The 23804-nt window shown below is 46.0% G+C and overlaps 1 protein-coding gene across 1 annotated transcript; it reads left to right on the forward strand.

The window, feature by feature from the left end:
• The first annotated feature begins 8245 nt into the window (after positions 1 to 8245).
• On the forward strand, positions 8246 to 16699 carry SMUG1 (single-strand-selective monofunctional uracil-DNA glycosylase 1). The gene is made up of 3 exons (XM_063123111.1): positions 8246 to 8394; positions 9620 to 9885; positions 14476 to 16699. The coding sequence occupies exons 1-3, from the start codon at positions 8382 to 8384 to the stop codon at positions 15001 to 15003; spliced, it is 807 nt and encodes a 268-aa protein (XP_062979181.1). The 5' UTR covers positions 8246 to 8381; the 3' UTR covers positions 15004 to 16699.
• Positions 16700 to 23804: the final 7105 nt, after the last annotated feature.

Raw genomic sequence — 23804 nt, forward strand, 5'->3', positions numbered from 1 at the left:
CCATGGCCGAGTGGGGACTAGAACCCGGATCTCCTGACTCCCAGTCCACCACCTTAGCCACTACACCGCACTGGCTCTCAGTAAGGTGTCCCAACCATTTTGTAGCTGGCAGCTTTCTTTATGGTTGAGCTTTGCCAACCAGGGTGGGTTTTTATTTTTTAAAACAAATAAATAAAGGAAAATGTTGAAGTGCACAGTGATATATGATTCTAATTTGCATGCCAGTGATCATACAACAGGCTGGGTGGAATCTGGAGAGGCATCTAGATGTATTGATTGCTCTGACATACCCTCCCATATTTGCCATATGGAAACTGATGCAGTTGCTTTACATTATATGAGAGACCAGTGGAGTAAAAGAGCAAGTGTGGACAAGCTAGTCCCATGGGGTTTGGTAGCTGACAAGCCTTGCTGAGGAATTTTGGAACTCCTTAACTTCAACATTTCTTTTCCGTACCACCTGGCTGGAAGAAACATGTGTACTGGCGTTGAGGACAAAATCACACACAGATTTTTAAGCGTTTTCCTGATCAGTTGGGAAAGTTCCCCTGCTTCACTCAACGTGCATTGCCACTGTTCACATATTTTTCCTTTTCTGCTTTAAGGGTGCAATCCTATATGAATGTTTAGACAGAGAACAGTCCTACAACTCCCAGTAACTCCAAGTTGTAGGACGTTTTCTCCCCAACCAGTTTGGCTACTCAGCTCCAAACTGGCCTGTGTGGCTAGATTCAGATGTATTGTGACATGGTTGATGACAGCCTGGCAGTGTAGAACCCAGGCTTCTGCATTACCTGCTCTGCTCTTGTTCCCATCATTTCTGCTTCCCTCTTGTTTCCCAGGAAATAATCAAGGGGTTGGAGCTAGGATCTGCCTTCCATGAGAGGAAGGGCTACGCTCACAGAAGGTCTCTCTGCCCAATTTTTGGGGATCCCCTCCCCCCCTGCTGCTCACCCCGTTCAACAGGGTCTCCTGACTCTCTGTGTAACATTTTCAGGCGGTTTGACAGGCTGCTGAGGGAAGGAGGGGGTAAGGAGGTCAGCACAGTTGATCAAGCCTAAATCTGGAACCAAACCTTGGTAGAGGGGAAAGGCGTTTACCAGTGTCCCTGTCTGAGTACCCCTCTCTGGTGAAGCAGACATGGTCAGGGAAAACGTGTAAATTTAACCAACTCCCATTTCCTTCAACCTTTCCTCTGCCAGCCTCTGATGTAACTGAAGCTGGGGAGCTTGCAATTTTCACTTCTTCTTTCTCCTCCAAAAACAAAGTAAAAGGAAGTATCAGCATATCCACTAGTGCTGGTGCAGATATTTTTGGGGGGGTGTCTGTGTGTGGGGGAAAGCAGCAGCCTTCCTCTGCCAGTGAACTTGTCAACAGTTTCCCCCAATCTTGTCAGTTTCACCAGAGTCCATCCTGGGATTCAGTATTTATTGATTGATTTTTATTTGTACTCCATTTTTCTACCAACAAAATGCCACTCAAGGATGGTTGAAATGCGATTGTAAATCCTCCTTGCTACATGGTGATCAATCACTTAAAGGAACCTAGTTGGCAAGCACACTTAAAACTGCATCTGTGTCTTTCACATTTGCACACCATTAGAGGGTGAGAGGTGTAACAGTGCTTTGCAGCATGTGTGAAATCTAGTCATGGAGGTCATACTTCCATTTCATAGCATTGTACAAATCTATATCACTAATGTTGTCGTTTTCCAAGTTTACAACTTAACAAATTAAAAATCTCAGTGGATGCTAGCTAGGATACTTGCTAGGCTTTGTTGAAATAGAACAAAGTTGGCATTTTGTCACCCAAAAAGATGTAACTGAACAGGCACAGCTCCAGTGCTAGGAATGGTGCTACTTTGTTTTATGGACAGAGGCCCTATGCCTTTAACAGCTACACAACTGGCAGAAATTCAACAGGTAAAGCTTCACTTGCCCCGGTCCATAAAAAAAATGTGGTAACCCCAAAACTAGTGCCATACCAAACTGGGTTCCATGTATTTACCTAATAACATTTGGTGGGCATGCTGTGGATCATGATTTCAATTCTCTGTAAACTAACTAAATAAATGATGACTGAGAGGGCTTTCTCATCACCACCGTGCTCCCTGTTTTTCCATATTTCAGCAGAATGCTTCTCTTCCATTCCCATCCTACTGATTGAGCGTGTGAATGTTCCCTTGCGCTGGGTACAGAAGGGTAGATGAAGTTGTCCCATAGAAACTCAAGGCCAGGACAATCCTGCTCACCTGCTGAGGAAATGCAACCCCTTGAATGACCCTTTGTAGGGAAATACCCTGCTGCTCCCCACTCCCTTCTCCCCAGCCGCTTGTGAAATGCTCAGGCATGCTGGGATTCCACTGCCAGGCGAATGGGATGTTGTTAATTTGTGCTCTGGGAGCGTGGAGTTCTCAGGCTGTTAACGTCCAGAGCTCCGTAGATTTATACCCTGTGCAGTTGGCGAGGCAATTAAATCTCCCAGCAGCCATGGCCTTTTATGAGATGAAGTTCCTTCTGAGGATTTGAAATAGACCGAAGAGAGGGAGGCCCCACTTTCACATGCCGTCCTTCTAACGAAAAGGTGGATTAACTGGACCTGGGCTTTCCCCTTCCTCTCAATTCTGTCACCAATAATTTGGGGTTTGTTCCTAACCCTTTTCTGCACAGCTCTCCCCAGTCTGAAATATAGGAACCCCACATGGCTGAGATCTGTGGGGCAGCATCGATTCTAAGAGAGCATTTTGAGAATCATGTTCTTTCAGTTTTATGAAAAGATCAAGTTTCTTGCACTCATGGTTGCTGTGAAAACTGCAATGGTGTGCATGCGCAGGCTGGGTCTGCGCTATCAGAAATGTGTGTGTGCGCTGGTGGTGGAACTGACCCAAATGGTCTGTATGACAGATGGATGGATTGGGGGTGATGTGTTCTGCATTGTCACAGAAGGGCTAGCTCTCCACATCGCAGGGCTATCTCTCGGCACATTGTGGAGGTGACTGTGCAAAACTCATCTTGGACACTAGAGGGGATCAGAGTAGGACTTCTATGCATTCCTGCAGTTGCATGAGAGTTACTTCACTGTGCTTTCATTCTCTGCTGCTCTAATAATGTATATGGAATAATGGTGGGGATAGGCCAGAACGCGTGTTGCCTTTGTCACTGCAACCTGGAGAAGCTGACAGCTTTGCTGTCCCTGTAACGCATGGGTGGGGAACCTCTTTTAGTTGGAAGGCCGAATTCAATTTTGGAGAAGCTCTCAGTGTGTGTGTGTGTGTGTGTGTGTCACATTCCAGTGGTGGAGAGTGCCAAAGGCAAAAGGTGCTGGGCCAAAATCACCAGCATATTTTAGCTTCAAGCTCTTACTGCCAATAATTAAGCCTTAGGAGAGGCATTTTGATCTTTTAGCATTGTGTGGTAGTGCACAAAAGGCCTCCGTGAGCCGCTGCCAAAGGAGGTGAGGCGGGTGGCTACCCGGAAGAGGGCCTTTTCTGCTGTGGCCCCCCGGCTGTGGAATAAGCTCCCTAGAGAGGTTCGCCTGGTGCCTACGTTGCACTCTTTCCGCCGCCAGGTGAAGACTTTTTTATTTCCCCAGTATTTTAGCATCCTAGTCTTTTAACTCTGCTTTAACTCTGCTTTTAACTCTGTTTTAAATCTCTACTCTGCATTTTAAATCTCTGTATCGCTGCTCAGTTTTATTCTAGTTGTACTTTTATCTTGTGGTTTTAAGCTTCCCTATTTTATATTTTATGCTGTACCTTGCGGTTTTATTATTTGTGAAATGCCCAGAGAGCTCCAGCTATTGGGCGGTATAGAAATGAAATGAATAAATAATAAATAAAAGTCAGGAAACCACCAAACAATTGGCGTTCAGGGGGAAAGGGGCGTAGCCTTCTGGGAAGCCTGGAGGGCCAACTTAGGACCCCAGGCAGGCTGGATATGGTCCCTGGGCCTAATGGCTGATGCAGTAGCCTCCTTTTCGTGCAAAGCATCCTGCCATGTCCCACACTGCAAAGCTACCTGGCAGGAAAGGATTGGCTTTCCCTGCCCAGTTCCCACCTTTGTGAGGTAAACTCTATCACTAATTGCCTCTTCCTTGGGCATCTCTTGCCTATGTGACTCGATGCCCATGGGCCGCGACTGTCAGTCAAAGTCAGTTCCAGCCAATCGGCCGATCCCCTGGCACAGAGCCCGTTTTGAGTGGCGCCTTCTCTGGTCCCATTGCTGGGCCAATGTGAGATGCTGTGCTTGAAGCCAGCAAGGGAGCCTGTCGTAAGTCTAGCTGCTCTCCTGGCTTACTCCATGTAGAGCAGGGGTGTTGAACCTCTTGCACCCGAAGGGCCAAATTCAGTTTCGGGGAAGCTCTTGGGGAGGGGACCCATTCCAGCGGTGGGTGGTGGCAAAGGGGGTGGGTGGGGCCAAAATCCACAACTTGCAAACTGCCCCTCGCCACAGCATATTTTAGCTTAAAGCCTTTATTGCCAGTAACTAAGCCTTAGGAGAAGTAAAAGGCTTAAATAAATATTTTAGAATGGGAAAAGAGTACAAAATTGGGAAATGATCAGAACTTCAGCATTCGAGAGGGGGGCAGGGGGTATGGACATCTGGGGAATCTCTGAGGGTTGGATTTGCCCCACGGTCCTGAGGTGTAATGTTTAGACAGACCAGGATTTTTTGTGTGTTTGCTTGTTTTGTTGCAAGTACTCTCTACTTTCCCTTCCCCTGTTCTATTTTTTAACTTTACTTTTGTTAATTCGATTATTGGGGTGGATCAGTAGAAGCTGTTGGCTTCGGTGTCACTGGGGCAGTGAATCCGCTCTAAGTTTCAGTCAGAGCTCTAAAGGACCTATACAAGGTGCAAAGCAGAAGTACCCTGGACAGTGCCTTTAGAATTCTGACTGAAACCCATAGCAGATTCACCATCACAGTGACACCGGAGACACCAGCCTCCACTGGGGTGAATGGATTCCCTATTTCCCCCTCAAGGGTTGAATGGTTTACCCTTAAACCACTCAGATAATTGGGGGCTACACTTACCGAGTGCCAAATGAGGAACTGGGAAAGGGAAAGACAGACAGACTGAGAACTGGCCAGTGGAGGCTGGAGCCATAGCCAGCTGCCTTACTCCTGAGTAAACACCTAGAGAGCAGAGGGATCCTGCCAGCCTCTGGGTGAGCTAGCTAATTAAAGGCAGGCGGTGTCAAAAATGGTGTAAGTGCAAAGGGTAGCTTGGCACAATGGCCTACCCTGGAGGGCTGGTGCTGGCCACGCCTACAGTGTTCCCACACTGCACGTGTGGGCACCTTGTGGCCCTCCTGATGTTTTGGCATAGAGCTCCCATGATACCTCACAATTGGCTATAATGTCCAGGGATGATGGGAATTGTAGGTCAAAACATCCGGATGGCCACAAGCTGCCCACCCCTGCTAGCAGCATCAGCAGTACGGCCAACCCATGGAGAAGTGGCTCCCATGCTTTTGCGATAAAAGATGGATCAGGCCTCAGCATTGTATAGTTAAGTTGTCGTGATCTTTTTTTAGACTGTATTCCTAAAACAGGAGAACGGGTCTTGTAGTTTGCAGGAGAGGTCATGGCACTAGCAAAGATGGGCACAAAGAATTTGGCAGGGCTTCCCAATGCTATTGGGCTCACAAAAGGAAGGAAGATATGCGCCTGTGATACATGCGTACCTAGCTAGCTTACTCTGGAATTGGAGCAGCATGGGCAGGAGCAACAGTGTAATGCATGGAACACATTGGCTCTTCAGTTAGTGGGTGTTATGATGCACAAGCACTTTATGCCCCACCATATTTTTTTCCAGGAGAGAGATCAGATGCAAAAGTGGACAGGGCTTTTGTACCTTTAACACGAAGCTTCCTTAAACCATTTGTTTATCTAGTCTGACTGACACCATCTCCCTCCAGGGTCTTGGGTAGAGGTGGTCTTTCCCATCACCTGCTAGGAGATGCCAAGGATTCCGGTTGTGCCTTCCCGCAAGCAAACAATGTGTTCTACTGCTAAGCTATGATCTCAAAGGACGGGAGATGGGTGCATGGCCCTTTCCTGCAACTACCAATTGTTTGGTGGTTTCCCTGCTTTTGTGCATTCCCCTTCCCCCACCATTCTCAAAGGCTGACATGCCTGTCCTAAGGCTGATACAAGAACTTTAAGATAAGCTGAGACTTAGTATTTTGGCCCCACCCCTTTTGACTTTGGCCCTGCCCTTTTTGGAACATGCCCCCTGAGAGCTGCTCCGAAATGAAATTCAGCCCTTGGGCCAAAAGAGCTTCAGCACACAAGGCCTAGAAGGCTCCTTTAGGGCTCTATTTTGTCCCCTGTGCTTTTTAACATCTATGTGAAGCTGCTGGTTTGTGGGGGGAGATCAGTGTGTTTGTGTTGGCCCCCATCACTACACTGATGATCTCCAGCTTGATCTCTTTTTTTCAACTGATTCTAAAGAGGATGTGGAAGTCCGAAACTGATGTCTGGGCACATTGATAGAGTGGACATGAGCCAACGGGCTGCAGTTCAATCCAGGCAAGGCGGAGGTTCTGTTGGTCAGTAGACAAGCCGGTCCTGGATTGGGGTACAGCCTGTTCTGGATGGGGTTGCAGTCCTTCTCTGAAGGATCTGGTCTGCAGTTTGGAAGCGCTTTTGGATCTGGCATTGCTCCAGGAGGGTCAGGGGGCTGCGGTGGCCAGGAGTCTCGTTGCACAGTTTCGGCTATTGGTGCCAGTTGTGCCCCTTCCTGGAGAACGCAGGTCTAGCCACAGTGATCCGTGCCTTAATCAATTCCCGTTTGCATTACAGCAATGTGGAGCTTCCCCTGAAGCACGTTTGGAAACTGCAGTGAGTGCAAAATGTGGCAGACAGCGGGCTTTCTGGTGTGAGCCTTGTAGACCTTACAATGCCGGTCTCATACCAGCTACACTGGCTTGCAGTTCGTTTCTGGGCCCAATTCATGATGCTGGTTCTTATCTTTACAGCCCTAAACCAGGGATACAAAAGCTCTTTCAGCCCGAGTTCTGAATCTCATCTTGAGTTTAGAGCAGAATGGAATTTTATGTAAAATAAAGGGGCCATAGCTCCGTGTGATACAAGCTTTGCATGCGGAAGGTCCCAGGTTCGATCCGAGGCTTCACCAGGTAGGGCAAGGAAAGAATCCTGCCTGAGAGCCGTTGCTGCCAGTCAGTGTCAACAATACTGGGCTTGTTGGACCAAGGGTCTGACTCAGTATAAGGCAGCTTCCTATGTCCCCATGCTCCAAATATGTTTACATAGCTGCAAATGACCTGTTTCATTAGCTTTCATGACGAATTTGAGCCTTCTGGAGGCAAATCTTGAATTTTTTTGAAGAGGAATTGGCATAAAGGATAAGCCAAGAGTAGCATTGATGTCCCAGTGAAGGCACACTTTGAGTAGCCACCTGCCTACGAGCCCTTTGTAAGTTAATGTTCTCTCCGCTGAAGTACAGCTCTCCAGTTTCGTTTTGTTTTTTCCCTCCTTCCGAGATTGCAAGTGAGCACACGTGTGGAGGTGGTTGTCTTTCTTTAATCACAGCACAGAGCATTTATAGGTTATTTACAGTAATGTTTTGTATCTTGAGTGAATGCTTTACTAATTATGGTAATAAAAAAGGCAATAAAAGGAACATTCCCCGTGGAGGAATATATTTGGAGGCCTCGCCTGGTTCACTTGTAAGCAGAGCTGTGATAGAAATCGCTCATCCGCTCAGTGGTGTAAGAAGTAAGGCAGTTACGGAATGGGCTGCCATGGATCGAGCGTGACATATAGGGTGCTTCACCTGTGGTGGAGCAGGGGGGTGGCTGGCAGAAGGAGGTAGGAAAAACAGCAGGCAGGCAGAGTTTGGTCCTTTGGGTGCTGGCTTTTGGGGACAGAGTTGTTGACCAATTGAGGGTTGCCCTTGGGCACGACAGGCAGAAATTCAACAGGTGAAGTTTCCCCTACATTTGGGGGAAAGTGTCACCTGTTGGATTTCTGCCTGTTATACAGATGTTAAACCGCCTGGCTCCCAGTTGTTAAAAAAAAGAAAAAGAAATTCGTTGATTGCATCATAGCAAAACCTGTTTTGAGATGCCTGAACAAAAAGCAATGGTTTCCCTTAAGTGAAAGGGAGCTGACAATTAAAACAAAAACCCCAAATGACCAGTCATTGTTATGAAACTAGGGCATATTTAATATTTTCCGTTCCTTCAGAAACATGTGAAACATTCTCTGCTACGGCAAAATGCCAGAGCTGAAAGAGGTTTCAGAAATAAAATCAATGTGTTTCTCCAGTTCAGGAGAAAAGGCCCATCTCACGAGATGCTTTTGATGTGAAGTGTTGTCGTGTGGTTCCAGCAATGTCCTCCGGCTTCTCCAGAAATGAACCAGCCAGGTAAGAAGAGCAAGAGTGGAATTAATTTCATTACAATGTATGCCTATGCTTCAACTGATCCTGTTTACCAAGACAGTCCTATTTTAGTACCTGTTAGGCAAATGGGACGCTGTCTTATAGCAGAACAGAGTGGCCCCATTCAGAAGACACCTTAAACCATGGCTTTAACCACGATGGTTAAGTCAGAAAGCCAGGCTGTGTTCAGAAGACACTTTAAATCATGGCTTAATGCAAAAAGCCTTATTCACCGTGGTTAAAGCCATGATTTAAGGTGTCTTCTGAACACAGCCCTGCTTTCTGGCTTAACCACCATGGTTAAAGCCATGGTTTAAGGTGTCTTCTGAATGGGCCCCCCGTTTTTCCTTCCAGCCTGTTATTGGCTTTTCTGATTAGCCATGCCTCTCCAGGATCTTAGGAAAAGGTCTTCCACTGGGGCCGGCGTCAAAGGTAGGCATGGTTGGGCACCTGCTGAGGGCCCACATCCCAGCAGGGGCCCACTGACGAGTTATTATTATATTTATTATTATATTTATTTATATCCCGCTTATGTCCATTGCTGGGCCTCAAGGCAGCATTACAAAATTTAAAACATACAAATAGAAACCTATAAAACCTATAAATAGAAACCTGCAAAGTTAAAAATATATTATATTCCAATATTGAAACATTTAAACCTATGACAGTTTGAAAAGTCCTTGGCACAGACAGAGGTCCCAATTATTCGCCAAAGGCCTGCCAGAACAAAAAGGTCTTTGCCTGCCTGCTAAAGCACAACATGGAGGGAGCCAGTCTAGCTTCCCTGGGAAGAGAGTTCCAGATCTGCTGCTCCTCTTCACCACTGCAGCCTGGTTTTTCACCTGCCTCTGGCTCAGACAATGGTGGTGGTGAGGAGGAGCAGCTGCCGATGCCACGGCCCACTCGCCCACTTACCATCTGCCCCTGAAACAAACAAATGGTAGCAATAGTGAAAACGAGGATGAGGAGCAAGAGCAGCTGGTGACCATGGCAGTGAGAAGGTAGAGGAGGGAGGGGACCCACTGGAGCTCAGGCACTGTCCTCAACACCAGCGGCTTCCTGAGATCCTTCTTTTTAAAACATCCTTTCTCATATCTGGAATCCCCCCCTCTCTGTTTGCATGGGGCATATGTGTACATCTTGGGGATGGCGTAGCTGTGTAAGCCATCTCCCATGAGTTATCCTTGACGCTGCTTTTCTCGTTTGCCAGGCGGAGGGGGTCCAATGAATGCCTCGGAGGATCCCATGAGCTCTTTGGAAGAGGGTGGCTTGGCCGAACAGTTTCTCCGCATCGAGCGGGAGCAGGTGGTCCGCCTGAAGGACCTCTCCTTCCCCGAGTCCATCCAGTATGTTTACAACCCTCTGGATTATGCCTGGGAGCCCCACCAGGACTATGTGCGGAGGTACTGCCAGTCCCGCAAGGAGGTGCTGTTTCTCGGCATGAACCCGGGGCCTTTTGGCATGGCCCAGACTGGGGTAAGGAGACAAGCCAGGAAGGGGGTAGGAGTGGGGAGAGTAAATTCAGCTTGACAGGATCAGGATTTAATCTGCACCAGGGCTTCACCTAGCACACTCTTCTTAATCCAGAACTCAGCCCTGGGGCACATGAAGTGAGTGTAGGCAAGAGAGGGCCCTTGAACATGTGGAATCATAGTGTTGGAAGGGACCTTGAAGATTATCTAGTCCAAGTCCTGGCCAAAGCAGGAAATCCACAGCGTTCCAGATACGTGGCCATCCATCCTTTGCTTAAAAACCTCTAGCGAAGATGAGCCCACCACTTTTGAGGCTGTCTGTTCCACAGTCGAACAGTTCACACAGTCAGGAAGTTTGTCCTAATGTCTATGTGATACCCCTGCAGACTTTTGAAGGTGGCCATCATATCACCTCTTAGTCCTCCTTATTCCTGGCTAAACAGAGCCATCTCCAGACCCTTCCCCATCTTTGTCAGCCTTCTCTGGACATGTTCCAATGATGTGGAGGAATTGCAATGAGTCTATCCATCAGGGATGAGGGTGGTGGTGGATATAAAGCTCTGCTGCGACTTCCCTTTAAAATGTCAGTCTGTTTTCACCCTGTGATCATCGAAGACTTCTGCAATTCATTTATGTGTTTAAAATATTACATGAGAAGAAGAGGCAATCTGGTTAATAGTGTGTGGAGTATGAAAAGGGGAAACTCAGTTCTGAATCTCCGCCGAGCTGTGAAGCTCTGGAGGTAACTTTGGACAAGTCACTGTCTTTCAGCCTAACCTACTTGCCAGGATTGTTATGAAGATAAAATGCCACTCTGATCCCCTTGGAAGAGAGGTGGAATTTGGATGCAAGAAATTAATGACTTTTAAATCAAAAATGGAATTTTGCATAATCATCATCATCATCCACAAACGTCAAGTAATGATTTTGACATTTTGAATGGCAAACAGTTTTTGCTGTTAAATTTAGAAGGCCGTCGTTAAAAAACCCCTACATTCTAAAATGTTTTGCGGATTAATTTTTAAGGCAATGATGTTAAATAGCAACTTGCCAAGATCACACTTTGATTTTGAGTTTTGGGTGTTTTTTTTTAAACAAATGAACAAACAAAGCCAAATGCAACAGTTTTGGGATCTTGAAAGGTAAAGAAAAGAAAAGAAAAGAAAAGAAAAAGGCATAAGTTGGACTCTTAAATGCACTAAAGAGTTTGTTCCACTGAAATGAGAAGGACTTACTTCCAAGGAAATGTGCTTAGGGTTGCACCATTAGGAGAATATAAGTGTGAATTTTTGCAAATGGTTTGAATGCTGGAGAATTCACGCCATTCTTTTCAGCACTAGGATATATTTAATTGGGTCTTCTCTGTTGCCAATGCTGATCTCAGGGTCTTCTTCAGGAGCCTGGAGCAGAAATGGAATCAGAATTTAAGGGTGATATACACAAAAATCAGATATTCTCTATGATAAAGATAGTATAAAACCTAAACGTAGGTGGGGTAAAATGAAGAGGCATAAAAAACTATGCAAATTGGCATCAAAAATTAAAAAAATTAAGTTTTGAAAATCATTTTTATTGTAAGTGTTAACAAAACAAAACAAAAATAAATATGCAAGTTTAACTACATACTTTAAAAGCCTCGGTTTCAAATATTGCAGCATTCTAAAAAAAAGAAAAAAGGAGTAAATAACACATAAACACCAGTAAATTTTAAATTTGGTTGCAGCGTTGGGTCCCCGGTTGGATTGGACTGCAGTCCTCATTGTCTCTTGCTATTGGCCACATTGCTTGGGGATGATAGGAGTTGTAGTCCAGCATCCTCTGGAGGCCACTGATAAGCACTAGCTTGGTAGCCTTAGGTGAGAAGGAAATCTGTGCAGGTGAGTGGGGCTCGCAGAGGAGGGTTGGAGCAGAGAAGTGTAGTGGGCAGCTGCAGAAGGAGTGGAGCTTCCTGACCCTCTTCTGCTGGCCCCCAGCAGGCCAGTACACATTTTGGCAGAACTTTGGGAGTGGTGGTGGTGTGGGTGGGGCCATAGCTGAGTGGTAGGAGCACCTGTTTGCATGCAGAAGGTCCCAGGTTCAATCCTCGGTGTCTCCAGGTAGGGCTGGAAAAACTCCTGCCCGGAGAACCCATTGCTGCCATTCAGTGTCATCAGTATTAGGCTAAATGGACCAAGGGTCTGATTCAGTTACAAGGCAGCTTCCTAGGTTCCTGTGTGTGTGTGTGTGTGTGTGTGTGTGTGTGTGTGAGAATGAAATAAGCCTCTAGTTGTAATTTAGAAAAATAGTGTGCCTAACCTGTCAGACATTTGGGAAACATTGTTATGTGTGATACTTCCATCTCCACCCAGAGTAGCATAGCACCTGCTGTATTAATTTTTGTTTTTGCTAAGCACACCAGCCAAATTTGATCATAATTCAAAGTCAGGAGTTAGTTGGTCATCCCTTTTTGACTGCCTTTCCACTGACCAATTCCCATGAAACGCACTTCATTAGAAAGTTCTTGACATGCAGTATAATTTAAAGTCGGGAGTTTGTTTATGTCCATAAACCTTTCCCCCCTCTTAAGAATTAGACTATCTTTTATAAGAGTGTACTATGAAGTTTTATTTTTAATATCAAAAAAGTCAAATGTAATTAAACAAGCATAATTAATTGCAAAGTAGAGCAAAATGAAATATGAACACAAAAAAGTTACTGTACACCTTTATAAACACAGGTGCAGGCTAAAGTACAATGGCATTCCAGTAACATATGACCTGTAAACAAATCATGAACACCTGTAGTTAAAAGTAACCCAGTCAAAGCTTAGTTATTGCTTAGAAAGAAAGTCACCAGCTGTTAAATTTAACACAATAACATTTAAAAGTCTCTCTACCACTTTAGTTAAGTTAGATTTGATTTTTGTGAACCGCCCAGAGAGCTTCGGCTATTGGGCGGTATAAAAACGTAATAAATAAATAAATTTTCTGCAAACTGTATTCGTAGGGAACTAACTGGTATAGCTATAATAGAAAAGACTGTAATAGAAAAAGTGCAGTCACTCCTTCATTTGCTTCTGATGCGATCTCTAGTGCTGATCAGATTGTCTATCCCTGAAAAGTAACGTGGGTGGTGGTAAATGGCTCCAGATAAGAGCAAGGCTGTTTAGCTAATTCTTGTATGTGAGTGAACTGCACAATCCCAACGCTGTGTGTGTTTGTGGCCTGCAGGACACTTCGTGTTATCTCTCCCCGTTTTCCTGCATGTGGCATATGCCTTGTGGGTGGAATTGACATTCCCTGTCTTCTCTCATCGTAGCTGAGTCAACACCAAGAGAGATAGCTCCATTTCTGCTTTGATGTTATGCCAGGAACGAAAAGGAGTAGGGAACTGATAGTGCAGCAAAGTGCTTGCTGAGATATTGCGAAGGCTCAACTTAAACATGTGTGGGTGTATAAGTGTAAATTGACTGATTTTCCTCTGGATGCCAGAAGCACTTAGCCCGACAACGTGTATGTGGACACTATGCTGCTAAAGGCCAACCGAGAGTCTACTTTCAGTGAAAGAAGCTGCGATAACGCAGGAATTAGGTCGTAGCTTGCAGCAAGACAACAGCTTCTGTTTGCTGCCATTTGTCCACGCTATGGACAAAGTGGTTTCATGGTCGCTCCTACTTCCGTGGGATTCCTAGGAATTATAATTCTCTGAGGGAGTTAGCAATCTTTAATAACACTCTCAGTATCCTGGTTTGTACCAGTTCAGATCATTGACTCATTTAGGGACAGATGAATCTGTCAATTTCAATGTCTCATTTTGCCAATCTTATATTTGTCAGTCTTAAAACACGAGTTTTTGATGTGTTTTTTTCTTCACATGTCAGCCCGAAAACTCGTGCACATTTTTGTGCTCATTCCTCTTGACATACACATTTTTGTATGAAACGTTGCCAAATGTACACATTTTTCTGCAAGTGATTTTTCTAATGTGATGCGTTTTTGTACTTTTGGTTCACTAATTTACACATTTCTGCATGTGCGCACTTTCCCCCAGTGCCCACATTTCTGCATGCATTTTTTGAATGGAGAATTGCATCTCAACCTTTGGTGAAGTGTGCATGCCAAATTCGATTCACATGATGGGATGGGAACTGCAAATTAGCTAGGTTCACATTAAAATGCGAATTGAACCGTCCAGAGAGCTTTGGCTGCTGGGCGGTATATAAATGTAATAAATAAATAAATAAAATTCTGCCCCATCCCTAAATCCATCTAACTAAGTATTGCCTACACTGACTGGCAGAGGCCCTCCAGGTTTTTAGACAGGGGGCATTCCCAGCCCTACCTGGAGATGCCAGGGACTGGGGTGCTATTGCACCTGTGTCCTGCTTGTGGATTTCCTGGTCGACAGCTGGTCGGCCACTGTGTGAACACAATGCTGGACAAGATGGGCCCTTGGTCTGATCCATCAGGGCTCTTCTTATGTTCTTATGAAGTCACGACAGCTAATTTGGTACGAACTGGGGATGTATGGCTTTTGCGCTCCCCTGCTTCAAATAGAGTGGGTCTTTTTCCAAACTTGTTGTGATTCCCTTGTGACAGTTTTTGCTCCCCTGCAGGTGCCCTTTGGAGCAGTGCAGCTTGTCCGAGACTGGCTCCATGTATGTGGACAGGTGTACAGGCCGGCGTGTGAGCACCCAAAGAGACCTATTCGGGGTCTGGAGTGCCCCCAGACGGAGGTGAGCGGTGCCCGCTTCTGGGGCTTCTTCCGCTCCGTGTGTGCCAAGCCCGAGGTGTTCTTCCGTCACTGTTTCGTCCACAACCACTGCCCACTGCTGTTTGTCGGTCAAAGTGGGCGCAACTTGACCCCGGCCGACCTGCCAGCTGCACAGCGTGAACAGCTCTTGCAGGTCTGCGATGACGCACTGTGCGAAGCTGTAAAAGTGCTGGGGGTCTCTATGGTCATCGGTGTGGGACGCTTTGCCGAACAGCGAGCCCGCAAGGCCCTCTCGGCTGCTGGGATTCCAGTGCGGGTAGAGGGGGTCATGCATCCATCCCCTCGCAATCCCCAGGCTAACAGGGGCTGGGATGCCATCATCAGAGCCAGACTGGAGGAACTCGGTGTGATGGCTCTCATCACAGACTGAGCTCCTGACAGAACCAAGATGCAGGGAAGACGATGATGGCCTTTGCCAGATCTCAACTTGTCCTGGGCGTCGTGGCCTTTGGAAATGCCAATAACTTTGGATGCATTTTTGGCTTGGGTTCAGAACCTACAAGCATCTCCTAGTGTCAACACTACTTCCCGTTTTCACTGCCGCTTAACACTACTCTTGCTTGCACTCTTGAGATGTACCCATAGTCCACTTCTTCAGATTCTTCTGAAGCCCAAGGCTGGACTTTTCCTGGGATTTGGCCTTCAAGCCCATCCTCTATATATTTTGTGTTTCGGTGCTAAACCTTATGACCCCTCTTGTACCTGCTGCCTCACTGGATGTTTATGGCTCATGCCAAATTCTCTCCATGCTTAATGTCACAGTAGATGTCAAAGTTGGTAGGTTGGGTCAATACTTCACAAGCTGGCTTTTGGCTGGATCCTTGCTCCTTTGGGGCTACATGAAACTGCGTCATATTGTCAGGCCGTCTTCCCTGGTCCTACAATATGAGGTTCTCTGAGCTCTTTCAAACTGGCAGTAAGAGCTTTAAGCTACAATATGGCAGCATTTTTGATACTTTGACCCCACCCCTTTCCATTAAGCCCCACCCCTTTGCATTTGGTTCTCATCTACCACTGGACTGTGAAGCCCCCCCCACCCCCAAGTTTCTCTGAAATTGAATTTTGCCCTCGGGCTGAAAAAGGTTCTGTACCTCTGGGCTCTGGGGAAGCTTCACCTTCCTTCACCTCTGCACCTCCATTGCTCTGAATATCAGTCCCTCCTCACCCCTCGACCTGTGAGTCATTGGGGCAGACCTTGGTTTAAACCAGGGGTAGGCAACCCGGTCCCCTCCATATGTTTTGGACTACAGCTCCCATAATCCCTTACCTTTGGCCCATGCTGGTTGGGGCTTATGAGAGTTGTAGTCCAAAACATATTAAGAGCACAAGGCTGCCTGGTGTTGACATTTGCTTTTAAAAAATGACCTACTGCCATCATATTTAGCTCGCACGGTATCTCACAGGGATGGGAAAGACCTTTTACTTTGCTTCAGACCTGGGGAGCCACGGCCAGTTGGAACAGACAGCACTGGATTAATAGGCCACAATAAAGCAGCTTCATCTGTTCCAAAGACATAGCTGCTGTTAAATTCTAGATACTTCAATTGAAGCTACTTTAATTACATTTTTTAATTGAGCATTTTTTTGGCTTCATCATTTTGTCTTGTTTTCCTACCTTTTTGTCAACTTTGATCATGGAAAAACGAACACACACACAAACTTTAAAGTTGGGTCCTATTCTTCCAATTTGTATCTGAAGCTAGCAGATATTTTGAACCAGGTAGAAAGCAAGTATGACTTCCTTTATAGGAATACGAATCACAGCCAAGCCACAGTTTTAAGAGACAGTTCTCCCTTGAAATCAGTGCCTGGATCTTCTATGGGACCGATTAAATTTGTTCATTATTTTAAAAATCTGTTTTGCTTCTGGTGTATTCCGATGAGAGAAAATATTGGTGTGTAAAGGAATATTCTGCATTCCATATGATGGAAAAGGAAGATATCAAAGAAATCTTTTCCTTTGAACACTGAGTGATATTTGTATAATTAAATTCTAAGTTATCACACACTCAAGAAAAATGATGTCCATCCTTTATTATTCTCACAAATATACCAAGGGATTGATAGTATGCATGTTTTATTCAAATAACATTACATTTTTGAGGCATGCTTTTGATCACTGTTGTTCCAGATGTATGAGAAATGCTTGGCGATATTGGTGGTACAGGAGGCGTCGGGGATACCCTGCTGTCTCGCCTGCACTTTTGAAGTCTTTGTGGACAGATGTTGTGGATTACAACTCCCATCTGCCCCACACAGCATGGCCATTGGCTAGGGATAATGGGGGTGGTAGTCCAAAACATCTGGAGGGCATCAGGTTGGAGAAGGCTGAAGTAAGGGGTTAACTGGGGAGGAGCTGAATGTCTATCACTTGTCATGTACAGTAACTATAATAATTAAAAAAAGACGATGTCTGTCTGTCAATGCCCTGGCTCCAAGACCGTGAAACCTAGACACCGAAACTTAGCATAGATTCTAAAGGGACCCTAGGTATGTGAACCTCAAGGTGATTTTGTTTTTAACACACATTAATTAATTTTAATTAGTTTAAATGTGGCCAATTGGTTGGAGCATGTAGTAACATTTTTGGTCACTAGTGGCAGACTTCCCAAACCAGTGCATAGTTCTGCAGTTGATAGAGTTTGAAGATAGGGGAGGTGAGTAGGTGGAGGATCAGAGTTATCCACTTGCTCCCTCCCCTCTGCTGTGAAGCCCCCCAACTACCCAGGGGAATGGAGTGAACAGACCCTTCCATCAGAGTTGGCTGCATTTGTAGTGTAGTGCATGAGTTTAGTCACTGCTTGTCATTGTGTCCCAGGCCTTCTCTTGGGGCACAGCCAGGCTAGTCAGACATGAAGAAGGGGAAATGCAAAAGACCAGAGTCTGCAATGCAACCAGATAGACTTCAGAGAGGTGAATGAATGTCCTTTCGTGAACAAAGCAACATGTTTTGCTCAGAGGCTTTCTGCCCTCAGGCTCAGAATTGATGTCAACAAAGTCATTACTGCAGCACAGGACTGTTGGACCTCTTTCAGCAAAAGGGCTGAAATCCATTTTGGAGAACTCCCAGGGAGGCGGGGGGGGGGGGCATATTTCAGTGATGTTTGTTGTTGTTTATTCGTTCAGTCGTTTCCAACCCTTCGTGACTTCATGGACCAGCCCACGCCAGAGCTTTCTGTCGGCTGTCGCCACCCCCAGCTTCCCCAAGGTCAAGTCCGTCACCTCCAGAATATCATCCATCCATCTTGCCCTTGGTCGGCCCCTCTTCCTTTTGCCTTCCACTTTCCCTAGCATAAGCATCTTCTCCAGGGTGTCCTGTCTTCTCATTATGTGGCCAAAGTACTTCAGTTTTGCCTTTAATACCATTCCCTCAAGTGAGCAGTCTGGCTTTATTTCCTGGAGTATGGACTGGTTTGATCTTCTTGCAGTCCACGGCACTCTCAGAATTTTCCTCCAACACCACAGTTCAAAAGCATCTATCTTCCTTCGCTCAGCTTTCCTTATGGTCCAGCCCTCGCAGCCATAGGTTACTACGGGGAATACCATTGCCTTAACTATGCGGACCAGTGATGGGTGGGGCCAAAAGGGGTGAGGTTCAAAATACTGCAGGTTAAACCTTGTACTGCCAGTAACTAAGCTGCAGGTAAATCACTTCAAACTTTTAGAATGGGGAAAAACTGCACAAAAGCTGTGAAACTCTGGAGGGCCAGATTGTGACCCCAGGAGGGCCAGATTTAGCTTCCAGTCAAGGTTCTTCAAAGGAAGAATAAGGAGACGCTCAACAGATAGCTTCCAGGTGCCCTCACCTGCATCCGGGATAGCTGTCCCAGCTATCCCACCTTCCTTTCTCATCTAGCAGGCATGGTGCTAAATGCTTCTGTTTTCCCTTTAAAGGAAGCTAGAAGCTTCCTTCTGCCTCCCCTCTTGTGTGTTAATGTAAAATACACTAAATGAAGATTTGTAACCTGCTGCTTCCCCAGTTGCATCTCTGTGTTGGTGGTACAGGAGGCGTGACGGAGACCCTCCTGTTCCCCCTGTGCCTTTGAAGCCTTTGCCACAGACCTCCTGCGCTCCCTTCCAGTTTAGGGCTATAAACACCCCTCTGCTTTTAATCCTGTACTTTGTGATGTGACGTTGCCAATGACCTGGTGCCGAGAGCCGCCATTCCTGTGGTTCTGAGCTCTATCAAAGCTGGTGATGGATGGCACAGAGCGCAATGGACAAAAGCAATCTGCGCTCCCTTGTAACTCAATCCGCAGCTCTGAGAGCAGCTGCCACCGCCGCCGTTTATCGGCTTGCTCCACTTCGGGAGGCCCGGGGAGACCAAAGCGGAAGGAGCCTAGGGAAGGTTGAGCTTAGCAGGAAAAGACCCTCCAGGGAGCCTGGCCAAATCCACCTTGCTGTAGTTGATTACCGTGGTGCACAGAATGCAGCTTTTAACTTAGCAGCTGACGCTTTTGATGCTGAGTTCTAAGAAGCAGGGCTTCTATTTAATAACAAAAGTGAGGTTATAGTCCTCATGGTTTTGGAGGGGACGCCCCATCCTGATTATTATGGACAAAACCACAGTGAACTGCATACTGGGGTCCCCCCCGTCATTCTCATTCTCTCTCCCCCTCCGTGTGTGTGTGTGTGGGGGGGCTATTATCTAGGGATGGGCATAGTTGGCCCTCCAAATGTTTTGGCCTACAGCTCCCATTAATCTTTACCATTAGCTATGGTAGCTAGGGCCGATGGGTGTTGTAAACCAAAACACCTGGAGGGCCACAAGTTTCCCTCCCCTGTGTATAGTTCCAGGCATGTTGTGGTTTTTTTAGTTTGGTTCATGGCTGAGAGGGAATCACAGGCCATCTAACACACTCCACACAGTTCCCATATTTCCCCATAGAGTACTCAAATACACAATTATAGAAACCCAGAATGCCTTTTCTTGCATTCTTAATAGGCTTGTTATGATGAGGGAGTGTGGAAGACATTTGTTGGGTTTGAAAATTTATACCCAATTTGCACCATCCAGAATCGAAAGAGGACCCAAACACAAGGTTGGGATCCAATTGGCACACTTGAAAATGTATTTGAAAGATATGTATGTTTGGGGCGGGGAAGCATAAAAAATATACACAAACATGCTTATGTTAGTTGAAGAAAAAAGGCATACTTTAAAAAAATGCGTGCTTTGAGAAAAATGTGTACAAACTTTCTGTGAGGGGAAAAAAAAGCTCAGTTTCCTGTGTATGCAAGGCAGAATGAGTTTTGAGGTGGAAATCTGAGAACTTTCAAGACCTCACATTTTGCTGTTTTGCACGTTCCGAAGTATGATTCCAGAAAATAACTATGATGTCATGATGATAACTGGTGATCCACTTGTTTGTGGAACGTAGTTTGGCTTATTTACTTTAGAACCAGTTCAGACACCTACCTGCTTGTGGGAATGCAGTCTGCTTCTGGTTCTTGCCCAATTAAAGAACTCTTTTGTTGCTGATGTGTATTTTAATTCATCAATCAATTAAATCTGAGAACATTTCAATATGAATAAGATAGTGATTATTTCCCTTGACTTTATTTATTAATTTATTTAATACATTTTTATATCACTATTCAGATATTCACATACAATCATGAGATTATCAATAAATGGTTACGGTTGCTCCTCACTGAGGATTTCTTGAAATAACAAAATAATAATAATAATAATAATAATAATAATAATAATAATAATAATAAGTTCTTTTTTGCTATCTCAATCCATCTACAATAGCCACTTGCCCCAGGCTGGCCCTATAGAAAGGCAAAGGTCGGCAGTTACTTCAGGTGGCAGACTTGGTGCTGGTGGGCCTGTAACCACTGTTCTCCCTCAGCCATTACTCCTGAGCCACCGTTAGCCATTCCCTCAGCCACCTGCCCCTGCTGTAGCCATTCTCATCTTTCTGAATTGGTGCCGCAATTGCTGGGCTCTGTGTGTGTGTAGATTTGGGGAGATCTCTCTGCAATTTGTCTAGTTGTCTTCTCTCAGTTTGCCTATGGAGGCTGGTGGATCCGATTTTGGTGGGGCTGTGAATTCATTCTGGGTTTGTCAGAATCAATCAGAACCCCAAAGGGGCTTTCCAAGGTGCTGAACCCATTTTGGGGAGGGATAGGGTTCAGCACCTTGGATAGCTCCTTTATAGTCCCGGTTGGCTTTGACTGAAACCCAGAATAGATTCACAGCCCTGACAAAATTGGAGCCACTAGCTGTCCCTGTATGGTGCTGTTGGGAAAAGGCCTTTGACTGAGAGCAGCAGGGAGGCAGCTAGCCCAGGCCTGAGTTGCTCTGCGCATGCCCTGAGTTGCTCTGTTCACATAACACCCACTGGAACCATCACTGCTGCATTGCATGAGAGGGCAGAGGGCAGAGGGCAGGTGGCAGCCAGAGAGCAGCCTTCATTTATGGTGGAGAACGCTGCGCTGTTGAAGTAAAATTCAACAATCTGTCCAGTTTGCTTTTTTATGAAATAGGATGGGGGTACGGATCTCATCCTTTGCCTCAGGCAGCATAATGTGTTATGTCAGCAGTGCACACGTCCTCTGCCAAAATGGCTGGTAAGGAAACCTGACACCAGATAACAGTTACATGAGGCTTTAGTCAGAGGTTGGCAATGTGGCCCTTCAGCTGTGTTGGTCTACAACTCCCATCAACCCTAGCCAGCACAAGCAATGGTGAGGGATCATGGGAGCTGTAGGCCAAATCATCTGGAGGGCCCCAGGTTCCCCACCCCTGCATAGATGAGATCAGTGTGGCCCCTGGCTGCTGCCTCTTCCTCTCTGCGGTGGCTCCAAGCGGCAGAAAAAGCGGCCATAGTAGTCTTTAGCCCAGGACAAGCATTTTGGCTTCTGCTTCTGTCTCTTAAAGCTGCAGCAGTCCAGATGTAAATAGCCCCTCATGGAAATGGCCACCAGGAAAAGCTGGCATCAGGTTGGAGAGGGTAAAGAAACATTTGAGGAAATGTTTCAAGAAGACTTTGGTGGCACCTGATAAAGTTCAATGAAACAGGATATTTCTGGACGGGCGTATCTTTGTTTCCTTTGTCCATGTATTCTTTCCTTAAAGAGACACACAAACCTATTCAGGAACTGAGACTGATGTGCCTTTCTGCTTGTTTTCTCTACTTCTTTTCATCAATATGTTCTTTCTTTTAAAAAAAAATGTATCCGCAAATTAGAACTCAGTGCTTTTCATTCCAACATCACATGTGTGCATTGCTGTTGTTGATTTTTGTGTGTGTGTGGTAAGGTTGACAGCTTTCAGACGATGCATATTTGGTTTTTATACCATGCACAATACCAATGTATACATTCTGTAATTAAATGTACATTGTATGCATATTAGAATTCAGTTGTTTAATTACAGTAGTTGTGCACCATAAAAACTTGGCATTAGAAGAAACAGTTATTTGCATATTGTTATTGTTGTTGTTGTTAGAGTCAGTGTGATGTAGTGGCTAAAATGTTGGACTGGGAGTTGGAAGATCCGGGTTCTAGTCCCCACTCAGCCATAGAAACCCACTGAGTGACTTTGGGACAGTCAGACTCTCAGCCCAACCCATCTCACAGGGTTGTTGTTGTGAGGATAAAATGGAGAAGAGGAGGGTTATATATATAAATAAATGCAATAAATAAATTATTATTATTGAATGAGCATTGATAGCTAGAACATGCATTGATGGCTCATGGTAGCTGTTAGCTGCTGGCATACCCACCTGTCTGAATTGGGGGCTAGAGAGCAGTGCCAATTTCAGGTTTTGAGGACTCTGAGGCAATGGCCCCCCTCCCTCAGTGAGTCTATGTTCTCAAGCCATTGCCACCAGCTGCTCTTGCTCCTCCACCTCTTCCTCATCATTGCTTCTACTTGCTTGGTGGACAGGCAGAGAGCCAGTGAGAAAGCAGGCCGTGGCCTCTCCTGCTCCTCGTTCTCACCATCACTGTTGCCTGGGTCGGCGCAAGAGGCAGGTGAACAAGCAGGCTGCAATGGTGAAGAAGAGCAGCAGGTCCAGAGGGCTCTTGCCAGTTGGCTCCTATCAGGGTGTGGACCCTCAACAGGTGCCCAACCATGCCTATTCTCGATGTCGGTTCTGCTAGAGAGAAACGGTTGGAATGCAGCTATTCAAGGTGTCAGGAGTCCAGGTTTTGCAGAGGACTGGTGAGAAATTATCTTAGTGATGGGGATCTCAAGGACACAGTGTTTACTTTTGAGGGTTCTATAAAGCATAGCACCGTCGCCTGCTCCCTCATGTTCCATCCCTGTGCTCTCTCCTCAAAAGAGAATGACTCCGTATATGGCTTCAGTCCCCCTGGAATGTCCTTCCACTGCTAGAAAGCAGCAGTACAACCTGGCTACATCCTGCGGCTCCTCTGAGTCCCAAGGGACTTCTCTCCCTAGAGTTGGAAGTCATTACCTCATCCCCACTCCCCATCCCAACCCACCTGGCCCACTCAGCTTTTGATCTCCGGCGACATTAACCTGAAATTTGAGATTTCGCTCCGGAACGAACAGATGGGACTGAGGGCCGGAGGGGAAGCCACAGGATTGTGGAGGGTGGGTGGGTGGGAGGCAATCAAAGGGATCCGCTACCTCTCATGGGAGCCTGCATCAAAGATCAGCTGTATCGGATTGTCTGCCTTTCCCAGCATCTGGTGAGAATCAGCTTTTGGTCCAGGCAAAACCGAGTTCTAAGTGTCAAAGTGATGAAAGAATCCAATTTTCTGTCCTAGCCTCTTCTAATGCAGAGATGCAAGCCCTGTGTTCAGGAGCTGAAATGTTGCAAAAGCCACGTAGAAAGAAGGGCAAGACAAGGTTATTTCCAATGTGACTTTTGGCACACAAAGATGCTTTAGAACAACAGATTTCAGCCAGTTTGAAGATGCAAACTGCTGTTAACCTCAACCATTTCTGGGCTGCCCTTTGAATTTTCTACCACGTTATGTCCATCTCTCTCTCTCTCCCTCCCTCTCTGGCTTTAATCCGCTCTTTCATTCTCCTGCTCTTAAAAAAAGAGAGCAAAAATTAATGAGTGAGAAAACATAGTGGCTCTGGTACAACCCACTGTTAGAAGATTTGTTCTTTGAACATGTGGCTGGCTGCCCTCAAGCATCGCAATGTAATTCTCTGCCAAAAGAGGTCCATTTAAGCCCAGA

The sequence above is a fragment of the Elgaria multicarinata genome, chromosome 3 (genome assembly GCF_023053635.1).
Source record: "Elgaria multicarinata webbii isolate HBS135686 ecotype San Diego chromosome 3, rElgMul1.1.pri, whole genome shotgun sequence".
Lineage (NCBI taxonomy): Eukaryota > Metazoa > Chordata > Lepidosauria > Squamata > Anguidae > Elgaria > Elgaria multicarinata.

Excerpts from the sequence above, each read along its gene's own strand:
- SMUG1 (XM_063123111.1), top strand. Across the intron at positions 9,886-14,475 it reads TTGGCATGGCCCAGACTGGG|GTGCCCTTTGGAGCAGTGCA; the intron begins GTAAGGAGACAA and ends GCTCCCCTGCAG.